At 37.0% G+C, this 25,671-nt stretch overlaps 1 protein-coding gene across 3 annotated transcripts; it reads right to left on the bottom strand.

Moving 5' to 3' along the window:
* Window positions 1-7,008: 7,008 nt before the first annotated feature.
* LOC113521570 (titin-like) lies at window positions 7,009-25,639 on the bottom strand. 3 transcript variants are annotated; one of them, XM_026907144.3, is made up of 4 exons: window positions 25,503-25,639; window positions 23,900-25,169; window positions 20,970-22,914; window positions 7,009-10,535 (listed from the first exon to the last, which is right to left on the bottom strand). In XM_026907144.3, the coding sequence occupies exons 2-4, from the start codon at window positions 25,000-25,002 to the stop codon at window positions 8,367-8,369; spliced, it is 5,217 nt and encodes a 1,738-aa protein (XP_026762945.1). In that variant the 5' UTR covers window positions 25,003-25,169; window positions 25,503-25,639; the 3' UTR covers window positions 7,009-8,366. The 3 variants fall into 3 exon arrangements, with proteins under 3 accessions (XP_026762945.1, XP_031767529.1, XP_026762937.1); XM_031911669.2 differs by having other exon boundaries at window positions 25,286-25,526; XM_026907136.3 differs by having other exon boundaries at window positions 23,900-25,526.
* Between the last annotated feature and the right edge of the window lie 32 nt (window positions 25,640-25,671).

Below are 25,671 nucleotides of genomic sequence, written 5' to 3'. Positions count from 1 at the left end.
AGCACTCCTAACTTTTTGGAAGCTATCTTAGCCTTCTCCTCCAGATGACCGCAAAACTGGACGTCGCAAGATATATCAACGCCCAGAATTCCTAGACTTGACTTTTTATCAAGGGAAGTGCCCTGAAAGTGAGGAGATACGACAAACGGCGTCTTTTTTGCGGTAAACGCGCAGACTTGTGTCTTTTTGGGGTTAAATTGGACAAGATTTTGTTCACCCCAGATCGAAACTTGATGGAGTGAAGTTTCGATTTCAGACATAAGTCTATTCCGGCACTCATCGGTATGTGCCCGCGAGATCTTTGCATGACCGGTATATAATGTATCTCCTGTACTGTCGTCCGCATAGCAATGAATATTACTTATCTGTAACATATCATTGATATGCAGAAGAAACAGAGTCGGAGATAGTACACAGCCTTGCGGGACACCAGCATTCAAAGGTTTTAAATCAGAGCATGCACCGTCGACTACGACCTTAATGCTACGTTCCTTGAGAAAACTGGCGACCCAAATGCACAGTCTCGCAGGCAACCCAAATGAAGGTAGCTTTGAAAGCAGCGCTCTATGCCACACCCGATCAAAGGCCTTCGCAATATCCAGACTAACTGCTAAGGCCTCTCCCTTACTCTCGATTGCCACTGCCCATCGGTGTGTTAAGTAAGCTAAAAGATCACCGGCCGAACGTCCCTGTCGAAAGCCATACTGGCGATCACAGATCAGCCGGTGCTCTTCTAGGTACCGGAGCAGTTGACGGTTAATGATGGATTCCATAACCTTCGAGAATAAGGAAGTGATAGCTATGGGCCTATAGTTAGCTGGATCTGAGCGATCTCCCTTTTTAGGGATCGGATGCACCAGAGCAGTCTTCCAAAACTTTGGGACTATGCCCGATGAGTAGCTAAGCCGAAAAAGACGCGTAAGAACCGGAGCCAACTCTGGTGCGCACGTCCTAAGCACAATTGGAGGAATACCATCAGGCCCACTCGACTTATGGATTTCGAGAGAGAAAAGTGCTCTACGCACTGAGCTATGCGTGAATTTAATGTCAGGCATAGAGCTCCTACAACACGTGATGGTCGGTGGTGGTTTCTCCCCGTCATCCAATGTCGAGTTTGACGCAAAGATGGATCCAAGAAGATCGGCCTTTTCTTTAGCGTTCTGGGCCAACGAGTCATCCTCCCTGCGCAAAGGTGGAAAAGATGACTTACAGAAATTCCCTTGTGCAGCTTTGGCAAGAGACCAGAAAGCTCGAGTCCCAGAGGGCAAACTAGCCAGTCTCTTGCCAATTCTACTAATATGCTCTGACTTCGCTGTGGCTATAACTCTTTTGAAAGACCTAGAGGCAGAGTTATACTTCTTTTTAGAGCACTGGTGTTAGGATCTCGCGACGCCACACCTTTAGCCCAGGTTAGGAAGCACTCCTGTTTCAGACGAGATGCTGTTCTACAGGAGGCTCCATACCAGGGCTGGGATTTCCCGCCGACGGGCACCACAGAGTTAGGAATAAATAATTCCATTCCCTGAAGCACCACATCAGCAATGGAATCGGCAATGGCGTCGGGATCATCCAGTGTGAAGCAAACCTGCCTCCATGGGTAAGATGCGAAAAAAATCCGCATCTCATCCCAATCCGCCGACCTGTAGTGCCAAATGCGACGTCTACCCGTAGAACGAGGTGGAGTCGGACTCGTAAGAGGCACTTCGCTCCGCACCAAACAGAGATCCGACGATCCAAGCGGGGCTTCGACGGAGATCACATAGTTGTCTGGGTGGGTGGTCAGCAGAAGGTCCAGCAGTGAAGGTGAATGATCCAACACATCAGGGATTCGCGTAGGCGAGGAAACAAGCTGTGTCAGACCATAAGCCAAAGCAAAGTCATGAACAGATCTTCCCGCATAGTCGGTTGTACGCGAACCAAGCCATTCGGCATGGTGGGCATTAAAGTCGCCAACAATCACGACTTCAGCGGAAGGAATCTGCTCAAGCAGGGAATCTGTAGCCATTTGGACGTGCTCAATTAGTTGGTCGGTTTCAGTGTTACCGCTGTGGGACCTGTATAGGCACGCATAGATGCGGGGATGGTCATTGCAATCTACGCGCAGCCATAGAATGGACAGGTCCGTACCTTCAAGAGTCCCAAGGCGTCGACAGCAGATATCCTCTCTGACATACGCACATACACCGGCACGCGAAACAAAACAATGTTCAAGCTTATACCCCGGGTAGGTCAGGTATGATGTTTCGTTAGGAGGGGATATCTGTGTCTCCGTGAGGAAGAGCAATGCCGGCCGCGCCGTTTCTAGGTGGTGGTGGACAGCGTTCAGGTTTGAATGAATTCCCCTAATATTACAGAGGCTCACATTGAGCAAAGGGGATGCCGCAGAAGTCTTGCTCTGTTTGCCCTTGGTCCCATAGAGCGGAATTTTGCCCCCCCCAGAATACGCCGGGCAGCCCGAGCGTGGTTGCTCGAGGGAGGATTCTCCAGCAACATGGCTGCTGGTACCTCCCTGGGGTACGTTATTTTTTTTAAATTCCACTGCCATGGCATTGAAAGATGGGGGGACGGAGTTGGGGGAGGATTTTAGGATAAGGAAGGGGATGGGTATAGGATGGGCCTCCGGACTCCCTCACTCACCATACGGAATGTGGTCGCACTAAAAGTGCGGCCACTTAGCGTCGGTATTCTGTGAGGGTGTGGTACTTCCCCGGTCGAGCCGGCCCATTCATGCTGCAATACCATATGGTATTACAGCGTGGCTCTACCACCTACTACCTACAAACCTTAAATTTAATTAATGATAGCATATTTTTAAATATTACAATAGACTATAAGTTGTAATGGAGTGAAATATATACTATTTCTAAATTAACTAGTAGTATTAGCTCAGTTGTATATGCAGTTGATAGAATTAGGTAATTAATAGATGTAGCAGCTGTTAAAATTGTTTATTTTAATTATTTCCGTAGCATCGTGTCGTATGGAACTGATGTGAGGCAAAGCGTCTGATATAAATACAATATTTATTTTACAAAAGAGGGCCATTCGTTCTATTTATGGCGTGGGTTCAAGGGAGTCTGCACGTTTCATAGAATCAAACAACCTCACAGTTGCATCTCAAGACATGTGAATATTATGTATGCAACGAAATATATTATATTTTTTTTTAATTTGTGATTGGACTAATAAAGACAATAATCTACTTTAATATTAGCCAAATACCGTCTAATAGAGACTAATTTTTTTCTATAGGAATTATGTCTGTTCTAAATTTTCTTGAAGAAAGGTTTAAATTTTATATAAAACGCGTTCTTTGCAAAAAGGCTTATTATAGATTAGACGAGTTTAAGAGTCATCATCATCTTCCTACCCTTATCCCAATCATTTGGGGTCAGCGTAATATGATTTTATCCATATTACAAAAAGATTTGGTTTATAGTTTATACCGGCCACCTGCCTGACGTCAACCCTCTTTGGGTAATAATAGACGAGTTTAAGATTTACTAATATATATAAAAAAAACTGTTTTATATTATTTTTATAATATTTAATTTGCAAACATTTTTTATAATTTTTAATAGGCATAATATGATTGCTTAGCGGTTTCATTATTTATTACTGCATGACCTTTTGTACCAAATCCCTTTTCAGGATGCCGGTGGACAAGGTAGAGAATGTCATAATGATCGTCAACCTCCTGATGATGAGCATGTGATAAGATGGCACCTTAAGAAGGACCAGACCAAAGAAAGACTTTGTATGAAAGTCGTTTGTTTGGGTACCTCTGTCTCATTCGTGTTTCTACCGTGAAGCAGTTGTGTTTTCATGGCTGTGTTTCGGTTTGAAGGGTGAGATATGGCTTGAATTTACAGGGTACAGAGAAATAACATCTGAGTCCTCAAGAACAGCAACGCATGGTGGGTATCATGGGCGAAACAGTATACTCTGTTATGTCCATGGTACTGCTCATGTCTATAGGCGACGGTTACACACTCTAAGAAACACGAATGGAACAGATGTGCCTAAGCAAACGACTTGTACAAAGTCTTCCTCTAGTAATTGTACAACTAGTGTTGTATCAGTAATAATAACTATTAGGTATCTATTTCGTATTAAACATATAATAAAGGTCATTATATTTCTCATATATATATATGTCATATATATTGTGTCATATATATTTATGTTTAAAATTTTCACCGTGTGTGTTTTATTCGCATCTGAGCGGTATTTCTTTTACAATCCACTACTGGACATCAGTAAAATGTCTTATGATTGAATCAATTATTTGTTTGTTTAAATATAAATTTGGTTTACTTTTACCTCAGTATTTTTTTTTATATAATTACGTAGTCAGTAAATGAATCCATCATCTTTACACGGAACTAAAAGTCAGTCTGACTTCGAAGGTTCATCTTGATAAATTTTAAATTGATACAAATGTTCAAGGCTCCCTTTCAAATGGTAATAAGATGGTAAATATTACACTCGTGCGCGTATCCTTCACATTAGTACCCCCAGATGGTAGCGTTTTTTATCTATTTATATTCCTGAACTAATATTGTAAAGGGAAAAGATATGTTTTTTTTTTTAATGTTTATTTGTTTGTTTGTAATGGATTAAGTTAAAGAACTGTTTTATAGACTGCAAATATTCTTTCATCTGTAAAAAAATAATAATGTAATAAGTAAACAATAATATAATTTACATTTGAACGCTCAACGAAGACTGTTTTTTTTTATGGGTGAAAATGGTATGGTAACCCCGCCTGCGCTAACGGGATACGCTGGCGGAGCACCAGTGAAAGGTGATAGATGAGAATGAAAACAGGCCAGTTAGCCTATCATGATGAATTCATCAGGAATTAACCATGATAGTTTCCAGGGAGAACCGCAAGGAGGTCGACCTGGTTGGGTATATTGCTAGCAATAGGATTCTCAGTCTCTATTACTAACAATCCCTTCCCCCCCCCCCCAACGAAGACTGTTAGGTTAATAAATATGAAAAATTTCACGTGTGTATAAGAAAGTTTTCTTAGAAATACCCACGGGAACAGCTTTGCTTTAAGTGAAGTAACTGAGCTCAAAATGTCTTTAAACTAAGAAAATAAAAGACAGGTTGATAGTTTACATAGAACATCGTTATAAAAAGGGTTGATGTTTATTCCCACGTGAATGGAAGCTAAGGAGACCGCATAGTCACGGAAAGCAGTTTATCCATTATCTACTAATATTATAAATGTAAATGACAATAAAAAGCACTGTTATCGGTTGCTCAACGGCGGAATAGACAATCCTGCAACTCTTAGCCGTTGTTCTTTGTACACACCCCAACGCTGCATGCGATTGCGTGCTTGTCGACTAGTATCGGCACCGCCGGTTCGCACCTGTACTGCTCAGTTTGCTCCCACTTATCAGGCTATTTCTCTACTCAATTCTCTGATTGCTCAGCAGCCAGATATTGATATATTTAATGACAAAACAGATATATTTTTAAAATTTTATACAAAATTTGTAAGTTTGTAAAATAAACCTATGGCTCACTACACGTTTTGGGAGACTGTAAGTGTGGTGAGTAATTTTCAAATGAATAAATAAATAAATAAATAAAAGATGAGAGGACGATTTACCTAAAGGATGGAGAAAGTCAACGAGGGATAGAGTGAAGCGGAAGCAATTGGGGGAGGCAGGCAACCTGACAATACAATGGTTGCTAGAAAGCTAGTTATTAATTAGTTTCTATATTAATTTAATGTTATTGCGAATAAATTGTAGACACTTTGTTTAATAACTATATTATATAAATTTACAATTGTAGTCAGCGAATAAAGGCTATATTATTATTATTTTTTAAATTTCTAGAAAATTCACAATTTTTAAGAAGAGGGGATGGCAAACTAACCCCCGGCAGAAGCACAGTCGGCCGGGGTTCAGGGACCCAGGGAGAGAAACCAGCGTACAATACGGGCAGAATCTAAGAACCAGGTCGAGATATTTTCTCTTTTTCTCGGATTTATTATTATTATATAATTAATATAATAAATCTACGATAAGCTAGCGCAAACTGTCAAGGCGAACAAGTGGTGGAAGCTAAATTTTGCAAGTCCCAACGCTTACAAAGAACTCAAAATCTCTCTGGATTTTATGAACAAACTTGCTTCATCCTCACCTATCATCTTTCAATGGTGCCCCGCCGGTGTATACAGATAGCCTGGGCGGGGTTGCTATACCATTATCACCCATTAAAAAAAACTAGGCAGGAGTAATACCGTACTTGTACCTCTCTGATATCTGTATATATAAAAACCTTTATCTATTATACAGCTGAATGGATTTAAATATGGCACATGAGTTGGTCATACATTAACACAAAGGATACTTTGTACTGGATAGTTCTACTTAGGATACCTCTACTTCTTCTTACTAAAATTTCATCCCAACCATCTGGACGAGTGGCGGTCCTCCATCGTGCGTTTTTCAAGGCACTTTTTTTTTATACAACTTAGAATGGCAAACAAGCTGACGGTCCACCTGATGGAAAGTGGTTACCGTCGCCTAAAGACATGTGCAGTATCATGGACATAACAGAGTATACTGTTTCGCCCATGATACTCCCCATGCGTTGCCATTCCTGAGGACTCAGGTGTTATTCCTCTGTACCCAGTAATTTCACGTCACATCCCACTTTCTTCCACGCACAATCACTCTTTGGAATCAACTTCCAGCAGCAGTATTTCCGAACTGATACGACAACATAACCTTCAAGAAAGGAGCGTATTCCTTTTTAAAAGGCCGGCTGCACACCTGCAATGCCGTTAGTGTTGTGGGTGATCATGGGCGGCGGTAGTCACTTACCACCAGCCGCATGCACGTTTGCCCCCTGTGTTGTAAAAAAGAAACTTTGTATACTAATGCACGCGAGCAAAGTCGCGTGAAACGGCTACTATTTAAATAATGATACATGTTTTTAACAAATTTTTATTTTAATAATTACAATTACACAACAAAAAGAAATATACAAAATGCATAACACCAGCCGAACACACTACGTTTATATTAACAGATCGGTTAATAATTATAACATATTTTATACAACTAGGTAATATATTATAGAATTATTAAAAAAAAGCTCTTAAAAGTTTATACGCCGAGTAACGTTATATCTGACATTCCTATTATTAAAAAAAAAAAATAAGTACAGAGTTTTGGAGCATAATGTTTCCACTATATAGTTGGATATTAAATTGAACAATTATTCATTTTACCATAGTTAAATTCGTGTAGTTTTTTTTTTATTAACTACATTCTTGACTAGATTTGATTAATAATAAAAAAAAAATTAAGAGTTAAACTCTATCGCGTGTGACATTGTACACTGGATATATTTATCGCATTTAATTAATGAGCAATTTTTAATTATTAGCTTTCAAATCTGTTTTCAAACTGAACAAACATGTTGAGTGAGAGGAAATAATGCACTCCGTATTTATCTTTAAATGTCAAAATATATTGCTATTTATTGCTATTTAAAACGCTCACATTGAACAATAATTATATGCTTTGTCAATTTTAATCAATAGTTTTGATTAAAGACTGTCAATTAAAATTCAAAAGCATTAAATAGTAAACAAAACCTCTTTAATGGTATAGTTAAATCTAATATTATTATTATTACAACACATAATACATTCCTGTTAACAATAAACTGTAGTGGAAAGTCTGGTTAGCATGAAATGCTTACAAATTTAAAACGTTCGCCCATACAGTTGAACACGAAATTATATATCTTAATGAAACGTAGCTGGTAAAAGTCGATCATTGATCTACCTAACTAAGATAGTAATATGTTACCAAAAGATATTCAGCACTTGGCTATTGTGTTTTGAAACTCAAAGTTTTAATAAACCGTGCAGCAAAATAAAATTACAAAATATACTCAAGAGATACGATAAACAATTAAACTTATTTATTTCCGAAATCTTTATGAATAATATGCGACTGTTCTCCGAAAACCCATATAAAGAGCCTGATGAGAAAATCTTTAAAAAATTAGGTAAACTTGTAATATTAGAAAAAAATAATGTTGAAAATGCATAGGAAGTCTAATCAATGATGTACGTAGGATTCCAAGAGCTAATAGTAATATAGTTATATCGCAGAGACTGATGGAAATCTAACTTCGGAATTCCTTTTTATAACAACAATCTACAGAGCAGTATATAATGTGACGACTGGTGTTATCTGTCAACAGTTAGATTATTTATTGGCTTGAGCTACCTCTTTTAAGGAAATACACATAAACTTAATCACTATTTGAAATATTCTTGAGTTCGTTTCTTTAACTCCCCATAATCAACAAATGAGTATTCATTGCTTACCATCCGGTGGATTAAAGAATTCCCAATGGTGATGATGTATAGCTCTACTATCACTCAGTCCGAACATTATTAGGCCAGCAACCAAAACCAGGAATATTACCAAGGCCATTTGAACATCTTTCTTGTCTTCAGTTCTATTAATATACGCCATGAAGGTATTAAATATATTCCTTATAGTTCTGCTTATAGAGTTGTGGCAAACTCGTAGGAACTCTGCACCCGCTTCAGTAATTGATGGTTCATTTGTTCGTACAGGAGGCGGCATTCCCCGACTAGAAGAACAAGGTATATCTTCATCTGAACTTGATTCTGTATGTGGAGCAGCTGGTTTTCTCTTTGCCCGTCTTGTTGGCGGTGGAGGCGATTGATGTTGTGTGTCATGATAATCAGTGTACGGTCTCTCTCGGAAAGTCCTTAGGGGATAGTAAGATGCCGGAGGTAATGTCATGTCTTGAAGGTAAGAATATAAAAGAGGTGTTAAGTCTGGTGGTGGAGGCCGTTGTGGAGGTACAGTCGACTCATCTGTACTAGCAGTTCTGGGCGGTGGTGATGGTGATTGTACGTCTTCACTACTTTGAGCTGGTTTGGCTTCCGGTTTTATTTCAGTTTGCGTTTGTGTAAGCAATTTTTCTTCTATTTTTATTTCAGAAGGTTCGTCCGTTTGTGTTTGTTCCTCTCTTATTACAGTTCGAGGATGCTCTACCCGTTCAGTAACCTGAGATGACGGTGGAGCTTGGTTTGTTGAAATTTCTGCAAATTTTTTAACAATTTCGTCGATTACTGTCTGCGAAAATTCAATTCCACTAACAGAAATGTGACCAGATTTGGAATCTAGTTCTGCGACTTGTAATGTCATTCCTTCTATATCCGAAACTAAAATTTTACTTGCCTGAAGTTCAGACACATTAAGTCGACCAACATCTAAATCCTTTACTTGTAATCGTTGTGTTACTAGATTATCTAATTGAACCTCTCTATTAGAATCTCTAATTCTTTCAAGAGCGCGTTCTTCAGATATTTGAGAGATATTTTTAGGACTTGTTGTTGGCGTACCTCTTGACCTTGGCAAGGGTGGCACATCTGGTATTTGCGATTCATCTATATCTATATGTTGTACTGTTAATGATGCTTCAGTCAACATTACATCACGTTCATTAATTCTTGTAGGACTGGAAACGCGTCTTTCTACTAATATGACAGTAGGTGATGTGCGACCTATATTTGATAAGTCAGATATTTTTGGGTCTGAGATTTTTAATGATTTTTCAGAACGCGATGTTGGTCTTGACTCACGTGGGCTCTCAACATGTTTAGTATGAGGTTTACCAATCAGAGACTCCTCATCAACGAAGTCTTTAAGTGAACTAGACATAGATACATCCAGGTTCTCTTCCATACCTAGCTCAAAATCTACGTCATCCGGAAGTGGATCTGTTTGGGTCGATACTTCAATTTCTACCACGTCTTCTGTCTTTGTTTCTTCTTCACCCACATAATTGTGTGATAACTCTGGAAAAAATTCAGTATCAATGTTTGTTTGCTCTTCTGATTCTTCTTTATCCTTTTTCTTACGTTTTGGTCCCCTTGGTGGTCTAGGTGGTGGTGGAAGTGGTCTATCTTTCATTTTGCTTACCACTTCACCGGATTTTAGATCCTTATGTATTTCCTCGAATTGTGGTTCATCAATTTCTACATATTGAGTAAGATCACCACTTACTGATCGCTTTTTAAAACTTTCTAACGTCATTAAACTCGTTGAAGATTTTTTCCTTGGTGGACGATCAGGTATAACAGGTTTAGTAGGACCTACTGTGTAATATTTACGTTCCGAGCTATTACTTTTCCTTCGCCTTACTGGTGGAGTTTTGCTTTTAGATCTACGGTCTGCTTTGCTTGGTGCATAAGGGCCTTTGTCGACGGTAGCATATCCTGGACTTTCATGCCGAACCTCTCTTTCGATATCGACTTCTTCACTCGGTGGTACATGTGTGTCTAGCGTGAGTGACTCAGCACCATGGGAGGTGCGATCGTCATCACACAGAGAAGTACACCGGGAGCTCCTGGATCTATTGCGACGTGGTGGAACAGGACTCTGCTCGGTCGCCGTATTCACATCTTGCGGCACGATGTACTCATGTTCTGTTCGATACACGATTATCTGAAATAACACGAATTGTAATATAATATAAAAACTTTATATCTGAAACACGGCTGAAACTGATGCTATTACTAGTACCTTTAAGTATGTGTAATTTATTCAATGTCAATAGCATTATTCTATTTGCGGCAACGAGTTTATATTTGACCTTAGAGATCTATATATCAGTGAAATAGGCCTGTAATTTAATGTTATTACCTATTTGTGTACCATCTCAAATGTTCAGTATTTTGGAGACTTCTAAACAAGTGTCTAATAATGAAATATTTTCAATCTATCCTAATTTCTGACCTTGTAGAAGAAAAATTACATTTGATCGAGCCAATGATTGGAACAGCAGTAGGGCTTAATTGCTACCTATTGCGATTCATGTCTCGGCGGTTTATTTTATTATTTTTATGACGTGTTGTTTTTTATTGAATTAACGACCTTATGAATAAAGAAGGTGATAATTAAAATGTGAAGCGATAAATGCCTGAATTGATTTTGACCGGCCCCCTGTCGTTTGATTGTGTTTGATGGTATTAGTATTAATATCTATGTCAGTGACAAATAATGCAAGATATTTTTTTTTTATTTTTTTTTTTTTACTTCATTTGCATTATACAATATAGGAAATAAACAAGACAATTTACAAACATAACGATACAATTGTATAAGTACAGTAAGGTGGTCTTATTGCTGAGAGCAATCTTTTCAAGACAACCTTAAGGTAATGGACTAATTGTTGTACAAATATTTTATTCTTAAAAATGGAACATCCTATTCTAAAATATGAGATAGTACAGATTATAAAAGAAATTTTTGATCTTCATACATATATTGTAATAACATAAAATGAAATTTTACTATTTAACATTGGTTAATATACTTGTAGATAGTACTAAATAAAATAATAGAAACACTTAAATTTTTGTTAAAACTACTCATTAACTATTATTAGGGTTTTGTGATTAAACCAGAGTAATAAAAAGAGAGAATTTATTTTTATAAAATGGGTATCAAATGCAGCTCATACATATGTGTGCCTGTCAGTACAGACGCGACGTATTCGAGACACCAAGGTAATAGTGAGCCTATTACCACGGTGTCTCGAATATAGATATTTAAATAGAGGAGATGGATAATGTTGAGTGTTTTGTATAGAAACCGGATGTCGCTGCTCATCTGTCATTTGACACATTTGTCAAACTCAAAACTCGACACAATCCTTCAGTAGGTACCGTAAAACGAGGTGTATAGAATTTGTGGGGTGAATAAAACGGTTTCGAGTATGTTTTTTATTGTTCTGTTAAAACTGATTTTTATGGAGTTCCTTTAAATACTCTTTTAATATATTTGAAAGTTTTTAATCACTTCCACTGCCTTTAAGCTTTTCAAAACTTCAACTGTTAATAATAACTAACATATTATTTAAGCAAGAAATATTTTCAATAAGAATTTATTCTGGACCTAACGTAATGCAATAAGCAAGTGCATTTGTGAAATATTTAAGGAAGATGACTATAATTTGTATAATGTCTCGATTTATTGATTGATTAAAGGTAAATAGAAATGGAAGAGAGTTGAATAGTGCTGTAGTATGGGGCGAACAGATACATGACGCGGGGCTAATAAAAACGGAAAAATAAGAAAAGAGACCAGTAAGAGGTCAGTAGAGAAATTGTGGGTAAGTTATTATTATTATTTTTATATTGGTAAATTTTAAGATTTCTCAATGGAAAACTAATATAAGCGTATAATTTATTACTATGTGTTATTAAATAAAAAATCTCATGAATTGATATGCTCACAGCCTTATCTTTATTGCCTAGAATGTATAAAAACAATTGATATTTTCATAATTGTCTTTCAAATAAAGAAATTCAAATAGTGCATTTCTCTTGTTTTAAACAAGTTAAACTAGTCTCAAACCGTATAATGATTACATTTGATGCTTCATTTTAATTCAGTAATGTAATGAAATTCTTCATTAAGGATCGAGGATATATGCTATTCACCCCGTTGTTTACGGTACCCAATATACAAATATACCGATATCGAATTGTCGATTAATACCAATGTTATCTTATCCCTAAATCGAAGGGTTGTGTCAATTGTGACAGACGAGCGGCGTCATCCGGCTCCCATACAAAACGCTCAACCTTATCCATCCCCTTCCTCTATTTAGATAAATACGTAGATATATTAAATTTTAATACAGTTTACAATTTTTAAAGACACTTACTTTTTATAACACGTACATAACTTCTATGAGTTCCCATTTGTATTGGAAATCATGCTTTGGTATCTACAAGTAAATACATACATAGATATCATGTCAGCCGATAATTGTACATTGTTGAATATGGAAATCCCTCTATTGGGGGGTTTTACTAGTAGTTGCCATATTGACAGCCGGTTTGGCAATCGCATTTGGCAATTTTAAGAGGACGCTGCTGCTCACCTCTCGACCAATAAGTTCCCTTAGTCGCTTCTTACGACACCCGCGGGAAAACAAGGGATAGCCTATTCTATGTCGGGTTTAACATATCTAATTTCCTGGCGTTTCTCATGATAGATGCTTTTAAATAGCTCGAGTTGCTTGTTCGTATTTCATCAGCATCATAAGGAAATAACTATTCGAAAACGCGTATAATTAAGTTTACATGAGTTTAAAAAGTAAAAAAGTGGAAATATATTTCATTCCTATGCCCACCCTGCCAGGGACTTGACGTGATGATATAATTCAATAATGGCTCCCGTCCCATCCGACCTTGTAACTAAAACGTTTATTAACTGACGTCCCATTTTAACTAGGTCAACAGTCGGGTTGTAACCGAAAATAATTCAGTTTCATACAAAAATATGTCAGTTCCGTCGCTGGATACCCGCCAACTTCAATTACTTGCATTGATTCAATTTTATGCTTTTACTGTACAGATAATATTATATGCTTATACTATATTTATTGTTAGACCAGCATCCGGTAAACCACGTCAAAGGCCTTCATCTATATTATTATTATAAGGGGAAATGATTTTATTCTTTGTTTTTAATAAGCAAACCCATTAATTATTCAACTAACTGTATTTATAAAATTCTTTCAAAGTTTTAGAACTCCCTTCTAGCAAGACCCATTTTTTTGGAAACTCTTTCACATTTCGTGCGTCGCAACTGTGGAACAGGGTACCTGCTGACATACGGAATAGTCCTTCCATTACTTCCTTCAAGAGAAGTCTGACACATCTTTTAATCTAATATATATCTTTTAATAATTTTTTTTTTAAGTACATGATAATTCTATGCACTTATACATATGCATATATATTTATCTATTTGCTTATTTACGTATTTATTTATTTATTCACAATAGTGTTTGTTGTATTTACATTATTTTCACCGGTACCTTTCCTGCACTGGATTACCCAAATTAAATTATTTTTTCTCTAACTACACTGTGTTGGCTGGAAGAGATCTCTTTCAGAGATAGGTCCTTCCTTGCTAACAAGTTGTTAAACTAATCGTCGCATATATTGTTTAAGTGCAATAAAGAATATATATAAGCTACATTACTAACTAGTATTATTATATAAAGTTTTTTTTTTATCTAATCTACTCATTGGCAATCTGTTCCTTATAATCCAAAGTGCTGTTTGGATGTCAGGTTTAAATTTTCTTATCATATGATGAGGCAAATCCATTAATCAGCATATTTTTTTTAATGGATGATAATGGAATAGTAACCCCGCCTGCGCTATCGGTATACACCGGCGGGACACCAGTGAAGGATGATAGGTGAGGATGAAGTAGGTCAGTTAGCCCATCGTGACGAATTCAACAAGAATTGTTCACGATGGTTTCCAGGGGGAACCACGTGGAGGTCGACCTAATAAGATATATTGCTAGCAATGGAGCTGTCAAACTCCATTGCTAACAATCTCTTTCCCCCTAATCAGCACATTGTATAATAATGAAATTTAAAGTATCAAAAATTTGTCTGTCAAAACTAATTCATTTTCTATTTCAGAGCTGAGCTCTTGTCGGTGGAGTTCTTGCCACTCACTACGATTTTCAGCGAGCCTCTTTACCTCTTGATACGACACGATACCATTTTATTCCTTGATCTGCCTCATATAACTATGTCTTGGTCCCCTACCCCTCTTTCCTTCTATCTTACCTTCTAACATAAGTTCATCGTGTCGTATCAAGTGTCCTAATATTTTCTTCCCTTCTGACTTCAATAGTTTTTATAATTTGTCTCTTTTTCTTAACCTTAAATGAGACCTCTTCATTACTAATTCGATCTTTCCAAATAAAAGTGAAAGCTAATATAAAATACTAATTTATTCCTTTATCTATTTACTCGTGCAAAACCGGGGCGAGACGCTAGTTATAGACAATACAGTAATAATTCGCATTTTTTTTTTCAATTAAATTAAATCAAACTGAACTCCATTTAAGTAGGCTTATACGAATGTATGACTTGTATAAATGGCAGTCTATGGGGGAAATCTATGTTCAACAGTGGATAGATGATGGATGAGATGATGATGATGATGATACAAAAGTACTTTTTAAATCATCATATCTCCCATGCGTTGCCATTCCTGAGGATTCAGGTGTTATTCCTCTGTACTCAGTAAATTCACACCCTATTGCACCCTTCAAACCGAAACACAGCCATGCAAATACAACTGCTTCACGGTTGAAACGCCAATGGGACAGAGGTACCCAAGCTTTGTTTGTTTGTTTATTACTTTGTACGACTTTTGTACAAAGTAATAAACAAACAAACAAACAAACTCACTTTCACAAAATTATTAAGAATATACATTCTATTTCTGTAATACGAAGTAGTAAACATTATAAAGTTCATAATAATAACCTGTATTAGTCATGTGAGGGCGCCACCCACTGTTCTCGGGTGTTTTCAGGCCGCCTCCTTTGTATATATATATTTTTTAATGGGTGAAAATGGTATGGTAACCCCGCCTGCGCTAACGGGATACGCTGGCGGTGGCGGTAGCACCAGTGAAGGGTGATAGATGAGAATGAAAACAGGCCAGTTAGCCCATCATGATGAATTCATCAGGAATTAACCATGATAGTTTCCAGGGGGAACCGCGAGGAGGTCGACCTGGTTGGATATATTACTAGCAATGGGATTCTCAGTCTCCATTACTAACAATCCCTTTCCCCCTTCCTTTGTATATTAGGCCAGAGAAATGACAAAGGTGCTTAGTATTTGTTAGTATATCATGCACGAATTTATATATATTTATGATCCATATTATTTTACACATTATATCAGCCTTTAACCGTCCATTGATGAAGATAAGTCTCCCCCCTAGAGAGGTTTTGCCAGTAGTTGCTATACTTGGCAGGCAGATTGGCAACCACAGTTAGACTTTGGATATGTTTTAAGAGGCACGCTGCTGTCCATCTCTCGCCCTTCTTAGTTGCCTCTTACAACACCTACTGGAAAGGCAGTGGTGGCCTATTCTATGCCGGGATAACAGTCAATCTAGGGGGGAAAAGGATTGTTAGAAATGGGGTCTAATAGCCCCATTACTGGCAATATACTCTCTCAGGTTGACCTCCACGCGGTTCCCCCTGGAAACCATCATGTTTAATTCTTGTCGAATTCATCATGGTGGGCCAACTGACCTACATTCATTCTCACCTATCATCTTCCACTGGTACCTCGTCGGTGTATACCAATAGCGCGGGTGGGGTTACCAATCCATTTTCACCCATTAAAAAAAAAACAGCCAATCTAAATCCCAAAATATATAAATAAATAAATTTCAACAAACTTAAGGAGAGAAATAGTGATTAATTAATTATTTTTATACACTAGTTACTCGTATTAATCTGGTAAACGTTGATCTGTTATATATCCCTATATAGTTCCCTACTGCTATATATTGTCTAATTAGGGTTCCGTATCGAAAGCTACACGAGGGATCCTTGTGGCAAAAGATTTCTTTATTCATATTGTAATTATTTATACTTTATTGTACACAAAGATTACATTGCTGTAAATTACTTTGAACAAAGTCGTCCAACAGGCGAGCTTAAGTCTATAAGAGTTCTCTTCCAGCAAATGCAGAGTGGAAAGGAACATCAATTATGCACAAAAATAAATTGTATTATTCCGTACTCCTTTAATCCGCGTCTGTTACGCGCTTTGATCAAGGAAGACGGTAAACTATTCTATACACATACATACATATCTGTCACGCCTGTCTCCCATTACGGTAGGCAGAAACAATAGAACGCCAAACACTTCGATTCAAACAAACCTCTTTCGCTTCTACCACATTCATCAATCTTTTCATACACGCTCGCTGATTACGGGTACTTTTAATTTGGCCATTCTTCAGCACGTCGCCTATTTGGTCGACATACGTCCGTGTAGGGCGGCCCCTACCTACATCTCCATTCATTCTTGCTCGATAAATCTCTTTCATAATTCTTCTTTCATCCATCCTATCCAAATGTACCAAACCTACGCAACGATTCTATATAAAATACGTAATATGATTTATAACTGTAATTTTTGATTGTTTGACGTAATAAACAAAAATTCAAGTATTCAATTATTTAATTGTAAAAAAACAGCATAGATCTGTTCAGTAAGTGTTCGACTTGTTGGTTGGTGGGGGAAGGGTTAATTAGTAATGCGGACCACCAGTCCCGTTGCTAGCAAAATGTCCTGTCAGGTCGACCTCCCTGTGGCTTCACCTGGAAGTCATCGTGCTGAATTCCAGGTGTGTGGACTAACTGACTTGCCTTTTCATTCTCACCTATCATCCCTCACTGGTGCCTTCTAGCGTATATTGTTAGAGCAGGCGGGGTTACCATTCCATTATTATCTATTAAAAAAACACCTGTTGATTGGTGTAGATTTTGAGTAAATAAGTGTATTGTTGAGTCAGTCGTGGTCATTGAAGAATTGTATTGTTGTGGTTAATCTCAGTATCTTATTTAGAGTTCCATTAAGTTTTTTTTTTATACAACTTAGAATGGCAAACAAGCTGACGGCCCACCTGATGGAAAGTGGTAACCGTCGCCTATAGACATGAGCGGTACCATGGACGTAACTATTGCCCTTCATGTTTCTCGAGTCAGCCAATAACATTCGTTCATGTTCTCAAATACATGAAGTCTGGAATATAAATACTTGTGATGGTGTTTGTATGGTTTTATTTATGTCACTTTATCGTATATACTGTACAACAGATTTATATGGTGTTAATCAATACAAAATGAGAGTGATTATTGGGAATTCATTATCATCTCCCTACCTTTATCCCAACTATCATTTGGGGTCGGCGTAATATGTTTTCCTCTTCCATTCTTTTCTATTCCCAGTCATTTCCGCATTCACTCCCATTCTGGCCATGCCGTCTTTCATACAATCCATCCATGTCTTTTTAGGTCAATTATTTACAATATTACTGCAATATTAATGACTATATAATAATAATAATTTTATTAACTATGATTTTGGGTATAAATCATTTGAACTTTTATATTTTTTTTTTATAAAACGAACTTTGAATCGTTACTCAATTAGAATCTGATGGCGTATATCATCTTAATATCAGCCTTTAACTGTCAACTGCTGAACCTAAGCCTCCCCTTTGGGGGCTTTGCCAGTAGTTGCCACGCTTGGCAGGCGATTTGACAACCGTAGTTAGGCTGTAAAGATGTTTTAAAAGGGACACTGCTGCCCATCCCTCGCCTTCCCTTAGTCTCCTCTTACGATAGCCATAGGAAAGGTAGAGGTAGCCCATTCTATGCCGGGACCATACAGCAATAATTTTATATTATACATAGATAATTCTTATGGTCACTTTCCGTCTTCATCATCAGGTCATTTCGATGATATTCTTTTGTCAATGAACTTTCAATAAGTATACCAAATATGAGCACAATTGGAGTGGTTAAAAAAATAAATTGCAAAATATGAACGTAAAAACACATACAAACGCAAGTTTAATAATAAAATAAAGTCTTTAAGAACTCCGCTGCGCCTCTAGCGGATGTTTTCGGAAATGTGCAAACTCATTAGCGTGAACTCAGTCGCGACACAAATAAATCTTTGTAACTCTAGTACGAGACACTCCAAAATAGGTGTGTAACGTACTGAGATGACACACAGACAGTCAGACAGACATATGAAATGAAATCATAGCACTTGGATTTTTAGTTAAGTCATTAATATTACACTTTATAATCGTACATAACCTTAATGATTATATAAAATCCATTGTGCTTTGGTTCCACACTTTTTATTTACAAAGTCAATGTATTAATATAATAATATTTAAATGGAAGTCTTAGTTGACGATGATGACATTGATTCACCGACAACGTATCCTATCTTAAAATTGAGCATTACGTAATCGTAACATTGAACTTTGACCCCACCCTCTCCTACTAGATAGAGCGGTGACCTCAAATGCATCGCAGGGAGTCTTTGCATGTGGGTGAATCGAGATCGCTTCTTATGGCTGTGTATAGAGGAAATTTATGTTCAGCTGTGGACTAATAATGGCTTATAATGGTGATGGTGATGATGAACATTGCAAAGCGGAAATATTAATGACTGAGCTAGTTTTCATTTATATTATACAACGCAGTGATTAAAAGAATGAACATAATACAGAGCAGATGCAATTGTATATATATTAAGGGATTTTTTTTTTAATGGATGATAATGGAATGGCCACCTCACCTGCGCTAACGATATATGCTGGTCACGCACTAGAGAGGGATGATAGGTGAGAATGAAAAGGCAGGTCAGTTAGCCCATCGTGATGAATACACCTGGGATTAGGCATGATGGTTTCCAGGGAGGACCACGTGGAGGTCGACCTGACAGGATATATTGCTAGCAATATTAAGGGATCTTTATAGTTGAAAATATTTTTTTCAAAACAATCTTATGTTTGTCAACATTATCACTCCTGAATACAAGCCTCCCTTTTGGAGACTTTTCCCAGTAGTTGCCACGTTTGGCAAACAGATTGGCAAGCGCAGTTAGGCTTGCCGTGTGGTGCCGACATAGAAAAGGCCACCCCTTTGCTGGGGGTGTCGTAAGAGGCAACTAAGGGAGGGCGAGGGATGGGCAGCAGCGTCCCTCTTAAAACATCTCTGAAGCCATATGTTTGTAATATCTAGTAATAAGTAAAATGGAATTCAGAGTATTAATTGGTTTTTCTGATGTAATTGTGATCTATTTAATTATAAGTTTATTTGAAAAAAAAAAGTTGTAAATTGTTAATGAAAAGTACAAATAACATATTTGTTAAATTGGCGTTTAACATTTACTAAAATATAATTGTGAGAATGTATTTGATTTTCTAATGTAAACCAGAGGGAGACTTTGTACAAAAGTCGATTGCTTGGGTACCTTTGTCCCATTCGTGTTTTTACCGTGAAGCAGTTGTGTTTGCATGGCTGTGTTTCGGTTTGAAGGGTGGGATATGGCGTGAATTTACTGGGTACAGAGGAATAACATCTGAGTCCTCAGGAATGGCAACGCATGGGGGGTATCATGAGCGAAACAGTGTACTCTGTTATGTCCATGGTACTGCTCATGTCTATAGGCGACGGTTACCACTTTCCATCAGGTGGGCCCTCAGATTGTTTGCCATTGTAAGTTGTATAAAAAGAAAAACATAACTAAATAGGTTACTGTTTAGTTGAAAATTTTTATGAGAGAAATAAATAAATTGCTAACAGAATTTTCTATAATAAACGAAGCTAATGTAAATGGCAGTTCATTGAAGATAAATAATTATAAATGCTTTTATTACATGGCATTTTGTGTTAAAAATTTATGAAATACTATGGAGAAATATTTTGTTTCAAAGCATCTTAAAATATGTTACTGCAATTTTTATTATACATACAGTATGCAATCGAAATGAAGCATCCCTTTATTGCAGTTCTATAGGGAAAACTGAATGTTTTTCCAAAAAAAGCATCTATGAAAATTACAATGTATTTTGAGTTACGAATAATTGACAGCTATACGCAATGTTTTAGTACGTCAGTCTCAAATTTTTTATACAAGGTATTCATATTTTACTTTAGAATTCACAAATTGAGATAAATTCGTTATAAATTAATAACATTTTTCAGAGGGAAATTCATGAAATTTGAAAATTTCAAAATAAGTAAATTTTGAATCCTCGGTATTTTATTATTTTATGACACAATATTCATTGGGGAATTTTTTTTCTAACGCTACCGCTGTATTGCAATTATAATGAGATTGTTTTGTTTAGCGTTCATGAAAGTGTTATTTTAGTTTAATACAAGTTGAATTGAATCTTAATTTGAATTTGAAATCTTTTCATATTTTGGAAACCGATCAATTGTAAAATGTGAGTATAGAAATATATTAAATATAGTTGTACATAAAGATCTACTTACATCGTCCTGTTTGTTTGGTTCTTCCCATGAAGCGGCTGAAGACACATCTTTGAAATCATTCAAAGACGAATGCCTGAAGTCCTTTTTGCTGAACTTCTTTTTCCTTTTCGGTGGCATCGGCAGAGTTTGTGATTGAATTGGTGTATTCTCTGGATATTCTATTACGTCATCATTTGCATATTCGTGTATAGAGTGTAAATCTGTTATCGGAGTGAAGTCTAATCGATTATTTAATTCGATCGTTTCCACATTGCCGTTGACAATGTCTTCGTTTATGTGCTGTTCTTCAGGATGATCATCAGGTAATCCTAAATCTACTTCACTGAATTGCATGCTAGCATTAACACTGTCATCTATATATTGAATTGTCTCTGGTTCTGGTTCCGGTACTTTTTTCTTTCGCTTAGCTCGCGACGGCCTCACTGGCGGGAATGTATAGTAGCCATCATCCCTTTCATTCAAATCTTCAGTTGAATACCTCATCTGCTCGTTGTCATCAATCATAAGCTCAGGGTCAGCTTCAGGTTCATTAACATACATATTTTCATCGTTAACCCCCGAATTACTCCCCATCAAGGCGAGAATATTCTTAGGGATTTTAAAAGCTTGTCGTATTTCGTCGCTCAAATATTCTCTTACTTGAATATTTTCACGAGAAATTCCTCTCGGTCGAACAAAAAATTCGTCGTTATCAATTTCGTTAATAACATGTGTGTATTCTTGGTTAGACGGTGAAAAATCTGGTACAGATCCATTACGATTATCATTTTCATAACTGAATGATACAGGTTCATTTTCTATGTATTTGGAATTATCTTTGTTAAAGCTAAAGTTAACATCAAACTCTCTTTGGGGTTCCGTTTCCGTTTCAAAATTAACATCACTATCAACATTACCATATTCTCTTGGTTGCTCTGGACTATCTGGAATATACGTGGATGGCACGTCTTTGGTTTGGTTAACACGCGTAAAAGTAAATGTTGCAGGAGGAGTATCTTCTCGATTTAATGTGGGTGAAGATGATGTTTTCTGTAATTCAGACTTCTTTTTTCTGTTAAATAATCTAGGGTAAGTTTTAACTTCAAAATCAACGGTGGCCACATTATGAAAATCATCACTTGATTCTGTAGGATCATTTTCCACTTTATATTCTTTTTTCCGGCTTAAGCTTGGAAAATTTATTTTTGGTCTTTCAGGCATTTTAAACTTCGGAAATTCTGGAACATTAAATTTAGGCCTTTCAGGAAAAGTAAATTTCTTTCTATCTCCGAGACTCAACTTTTCAGTAAAATTAATCTTTTTCAATTTCGGTCTATCAGGTAAGCTAAATTTTCTTCTATCTGGCAAAGTAAATTTTGGTCTCTCTGGTAAAGTAAATTTAGGCCTCTCTGGTAAAGAAATTTTGGGTCGATCTGGCATTTTGAATTTGGGTCGCTCAGGAAAATTTATTTTTGGCCTTTCGGGCATCGTAAATTTGTTTGTTTTTATATTTTGTAATTTCGTTTTTATTTTACCAGCTTGTGTTTTTATTTTACTTGTTCCTTCTTTGATGCGTTGTTGCATCCTGTTGTCAGTGTTTTCTTTTTTGCGCCGGCTATCACGTTTTAAAGGTAAATTTTCTAACGCTGACGAGTCTACTTGACTTGTACTTATTTCACATTCGGTTCTAGATACCGTAGACGGAGTATTTGCGAAGTAGCGATCTTCAATATTTTTTTGAAGAGTTTCGGCATTAACAATACTTTCGATATTTTCATCTGGAAAATTTTCTTTTTCATCCATTTGCTCTTCATCATCTGACGTATGTTGTAAATATTTTCGTTCTAATGATGTTGTACTAGATAATTCGTCGTCGGTTTTTGTCATCTTTGGTTTTTCATCCACGCTTGGTGCTGTATAAATGATATTGGGTGGCGGCTTTTCGATGATTTCATATTCGTGATCACTGCAAGAAATAATCTTATTTTAAATTAACAAAAATAAACTTATCTAAAATTATTAGGCAGTTATAAACAGTATATAAATTCGCAAATGCATCATAATAACGTAAACATCGCTGTGCATAAATAAATATATATATATTATATATATAAAGTATATATATGACTGAAAGTTATCATAAAGATAATAATAACAGAAATAAAAAAATAACTTCGCAAAATTCGTCACAGAACATTTGAGTTATTTTTAAACTTCACACACGAATTATTCGAGTCACAATTAGGCCAACCGTTGGTGCTCGTTTTAGCCGCAGCAGCCGCCGGGCTGAAGGCACAGCGGTTTAAAGTGTTCTTCACCTCATAATTTTTCTTATTAAACGTCAACTAAATTGTTAAAAATAAAGCAGGCTATACATACCTGTCATACGAAATTATATTGCTTGCCCGCGACGTAGGTCTAGTACCCACTGGATTGACTCGTTCCGGTAGCAGCGAATCACATTGAAAAAACTGACAAGCACATCGTACTTCCGGCGTGTAAAGTTGTGCACTCCCTTCCCTCGTTGGTCTCACAGGTTTTTCTAAGGGAGTTCCGCCTTCCGATGTCCATCGCCGAAGTTTACTCATAACTGCTGACTACCGAAATGAATTCGGAATCCAAGGCATGCTTAATTGCCAGTTATCCGTAAACTATACATGTCGAATCGACAATTACCCAGAATGAGAATGAGTCATAAAACGTGTTTGTGAAAGCCGGACAGTAAATGAACTAATCACTGGCGTGAAAGCAGCCGCGAGCGCAGATCACTGATGACAATTTTAAAGAGCTTACCCAATGTACAGGAAGACGTTTCAGACGGTGCTATATTTATCAAGCAGTCAGAAACTAGCGCGTTCGCTTTGCATGTGTTTCAACACAGCTGTTATGTCACACTTACGTATGATATATACTTATACACTATAATAGAACACAATAAAAAATATATTTACCTGCTGGGTTTAGACCATTCTCTTTCGAAATTTTTTTCTCTATTATCTCGCGGACTCGGAGTGGGTGATGATTCTATAGGAATTGTAGTAGTTTGTTCTATAGTAACTTCAATGTCCTCGTCTATAATTTCAGTGATAGTTATGTTGGGTGAATCATTCTTAGGTCTCGTCTCTTCTAATTGATTTTGAAATATTTCATCGACGTTTGGCTCGTCAGGGTCCATTTCTTCATCTAACAGTACTGCTTCTTTGTCAATATCATTGTTTTTATGTAACTTTTCCATGATGTGATCTGCAGATTTTAGAGAAGTATTCTCAGTTACTAGGCTGGGGTCATGCGATGCAATGGATTTTCTTTCAGAAAGACTTTCGTTTTCTTTATTACTGTTACTTCTTGTATCTTCTTCGGATTTATTGTCTTGTTTTTCCACTTCAGGTGAAAAATGAAGGGATTTTTCAATTTCTTGTGACTTAGACTCAGCTATGTCTTCGTATATGTGTTCTCTTTTTTTTCTCGGTGGCGGTGTGTCTATACTCATTGTTTTACTCATTTCATCAGAATCTCCTAATTTAATCGCACTAAATTTTTGTCTTCTTACAGCACCAGGTGACGATTTTAATTGTCTTATCTCTTGAGAATCGTCATTTTTCTTTCGTTTTGCAACGGGTGATTTCTCATTTTCACCTCTATCTAACTTATGAAGAGTCTTGTCAGCTAAATGTTTTATTTTATTTACTAAAGGATGACAACATTTTGTCTTTTCACGAGTTTCAGATATACCAATATAATTTTGTTCTGGTACACGACGCTTCAATATACTTTTTGGTGAAACATTCTTAGGTATTTCCACTGGAGTTGCTAAATGTGAACTTGCTTGACTTTCTGGTCGACTATTCATATATGCTTGAACAGCCTGGCTTATGACATCATCTTCAGAATCCAATGAAACCTCTTTTGAAAAGTTCGGTACATGTACGCCTTCATCATCGCCTTCCTCACCATGTTTTCGGCTGCTTCCGGGCGAGGAGTCAAGATTTAGGATTCTTTGTACATCCCCATCAACCGGTGAACGAGTTCGTGATCTTGAAACTTCGCGAGACATACTTCTTCTCGGTGTTGTTTCTCTGATGATATCTTCGGCAGTGATCTCGCCGACTAGAGGTGCTTTCAATAGATGGGTCCAAGGATATCCACCCGCTTCACGTGCTCTCCGTAAATCTTCCCATTGATAAGTTTTTATCGGCACCGGTGGTGTACTTTTCTTTTTATCTGGCAACAATTGAGATTCCATATGTTTATTAATATAATTTTTAAAGTATTTTTATGTATAAAATGTAAAGATTTGCCAGTCGTCCATGGATTTATCTTGTATAATTTTTTATCACCTTTTATATTATTTAAATTTTTGTCTGTTCCCACACGGACCCAACAATATTTTCACTTATTCACCGTTAAACTAAGAACACAACATTTCGTTTCAATGTGAGCATCGGCAACTGAAAACACGGTGTTTGCGTGGGCTTGTGTGGAAATAGGTGTGAATAAGTCATGTACTATGATCACTGTTTAACAGATTATTTTGGAGTAGTGCAGTGGCATTACCTTGAAGCGTTTGGACCACTTTCCCCTCGAGAGCCCTTACTTCACCATCCCCGTTCTTTACCGTTTCCTAGAGGGCACACGCACGCCGTTTTTTTGTTTTCAATCAGAAAATGATCTGTGATCGGTACAAAATCTCCGTTCAACTGGCCGACACGTCGTGATCCGAGCA

Source organism: Galleria mellonella, unplaced genomic scaffold (assembly GCF_026898425.1).
Source record: "Galleria mellonella isolate WM207_F2 unplaced genomic scaffold, CSIRO_AGI_GalMel_v1 utg33, whole genome shotgun sequence".
In the NCBI taxonomy this organism is placed as follows: domain Eukaryota; kingdom Metazoa; phylum Arthropoda; class Insecta; order Lepidoptera; family Pyralidae; genus Galleria; species Galleria mellonella.
This window is presented reverse-complemented; position numbering and strand designations above follow the sequence as displayed.

Bases quoted from the DNA above. Each gene is read 5' to 3' on its own strand.
- LOC113521570 (XM_026907136.3), bottom strand. From the start codon at position 25,191: ATGGAATCTCAATTGTTGCCAGATAAAAAGAAAAGTACACCACCGGTG. The intron at 22,915-23,899 runs GTAAATATATTT...TATTTCTTGCAG, and splicing joins GAATGGTCTAAACCCAGCAG to TGATCACGAATATGAAATCA. The intron at 10,536-20,969 runs GTAAGTAGATCT...GTGTTATTTCAG, and splicing joins AACCAAACAAACAGGACGAT to ATAATCGTGTATCGAACAGA.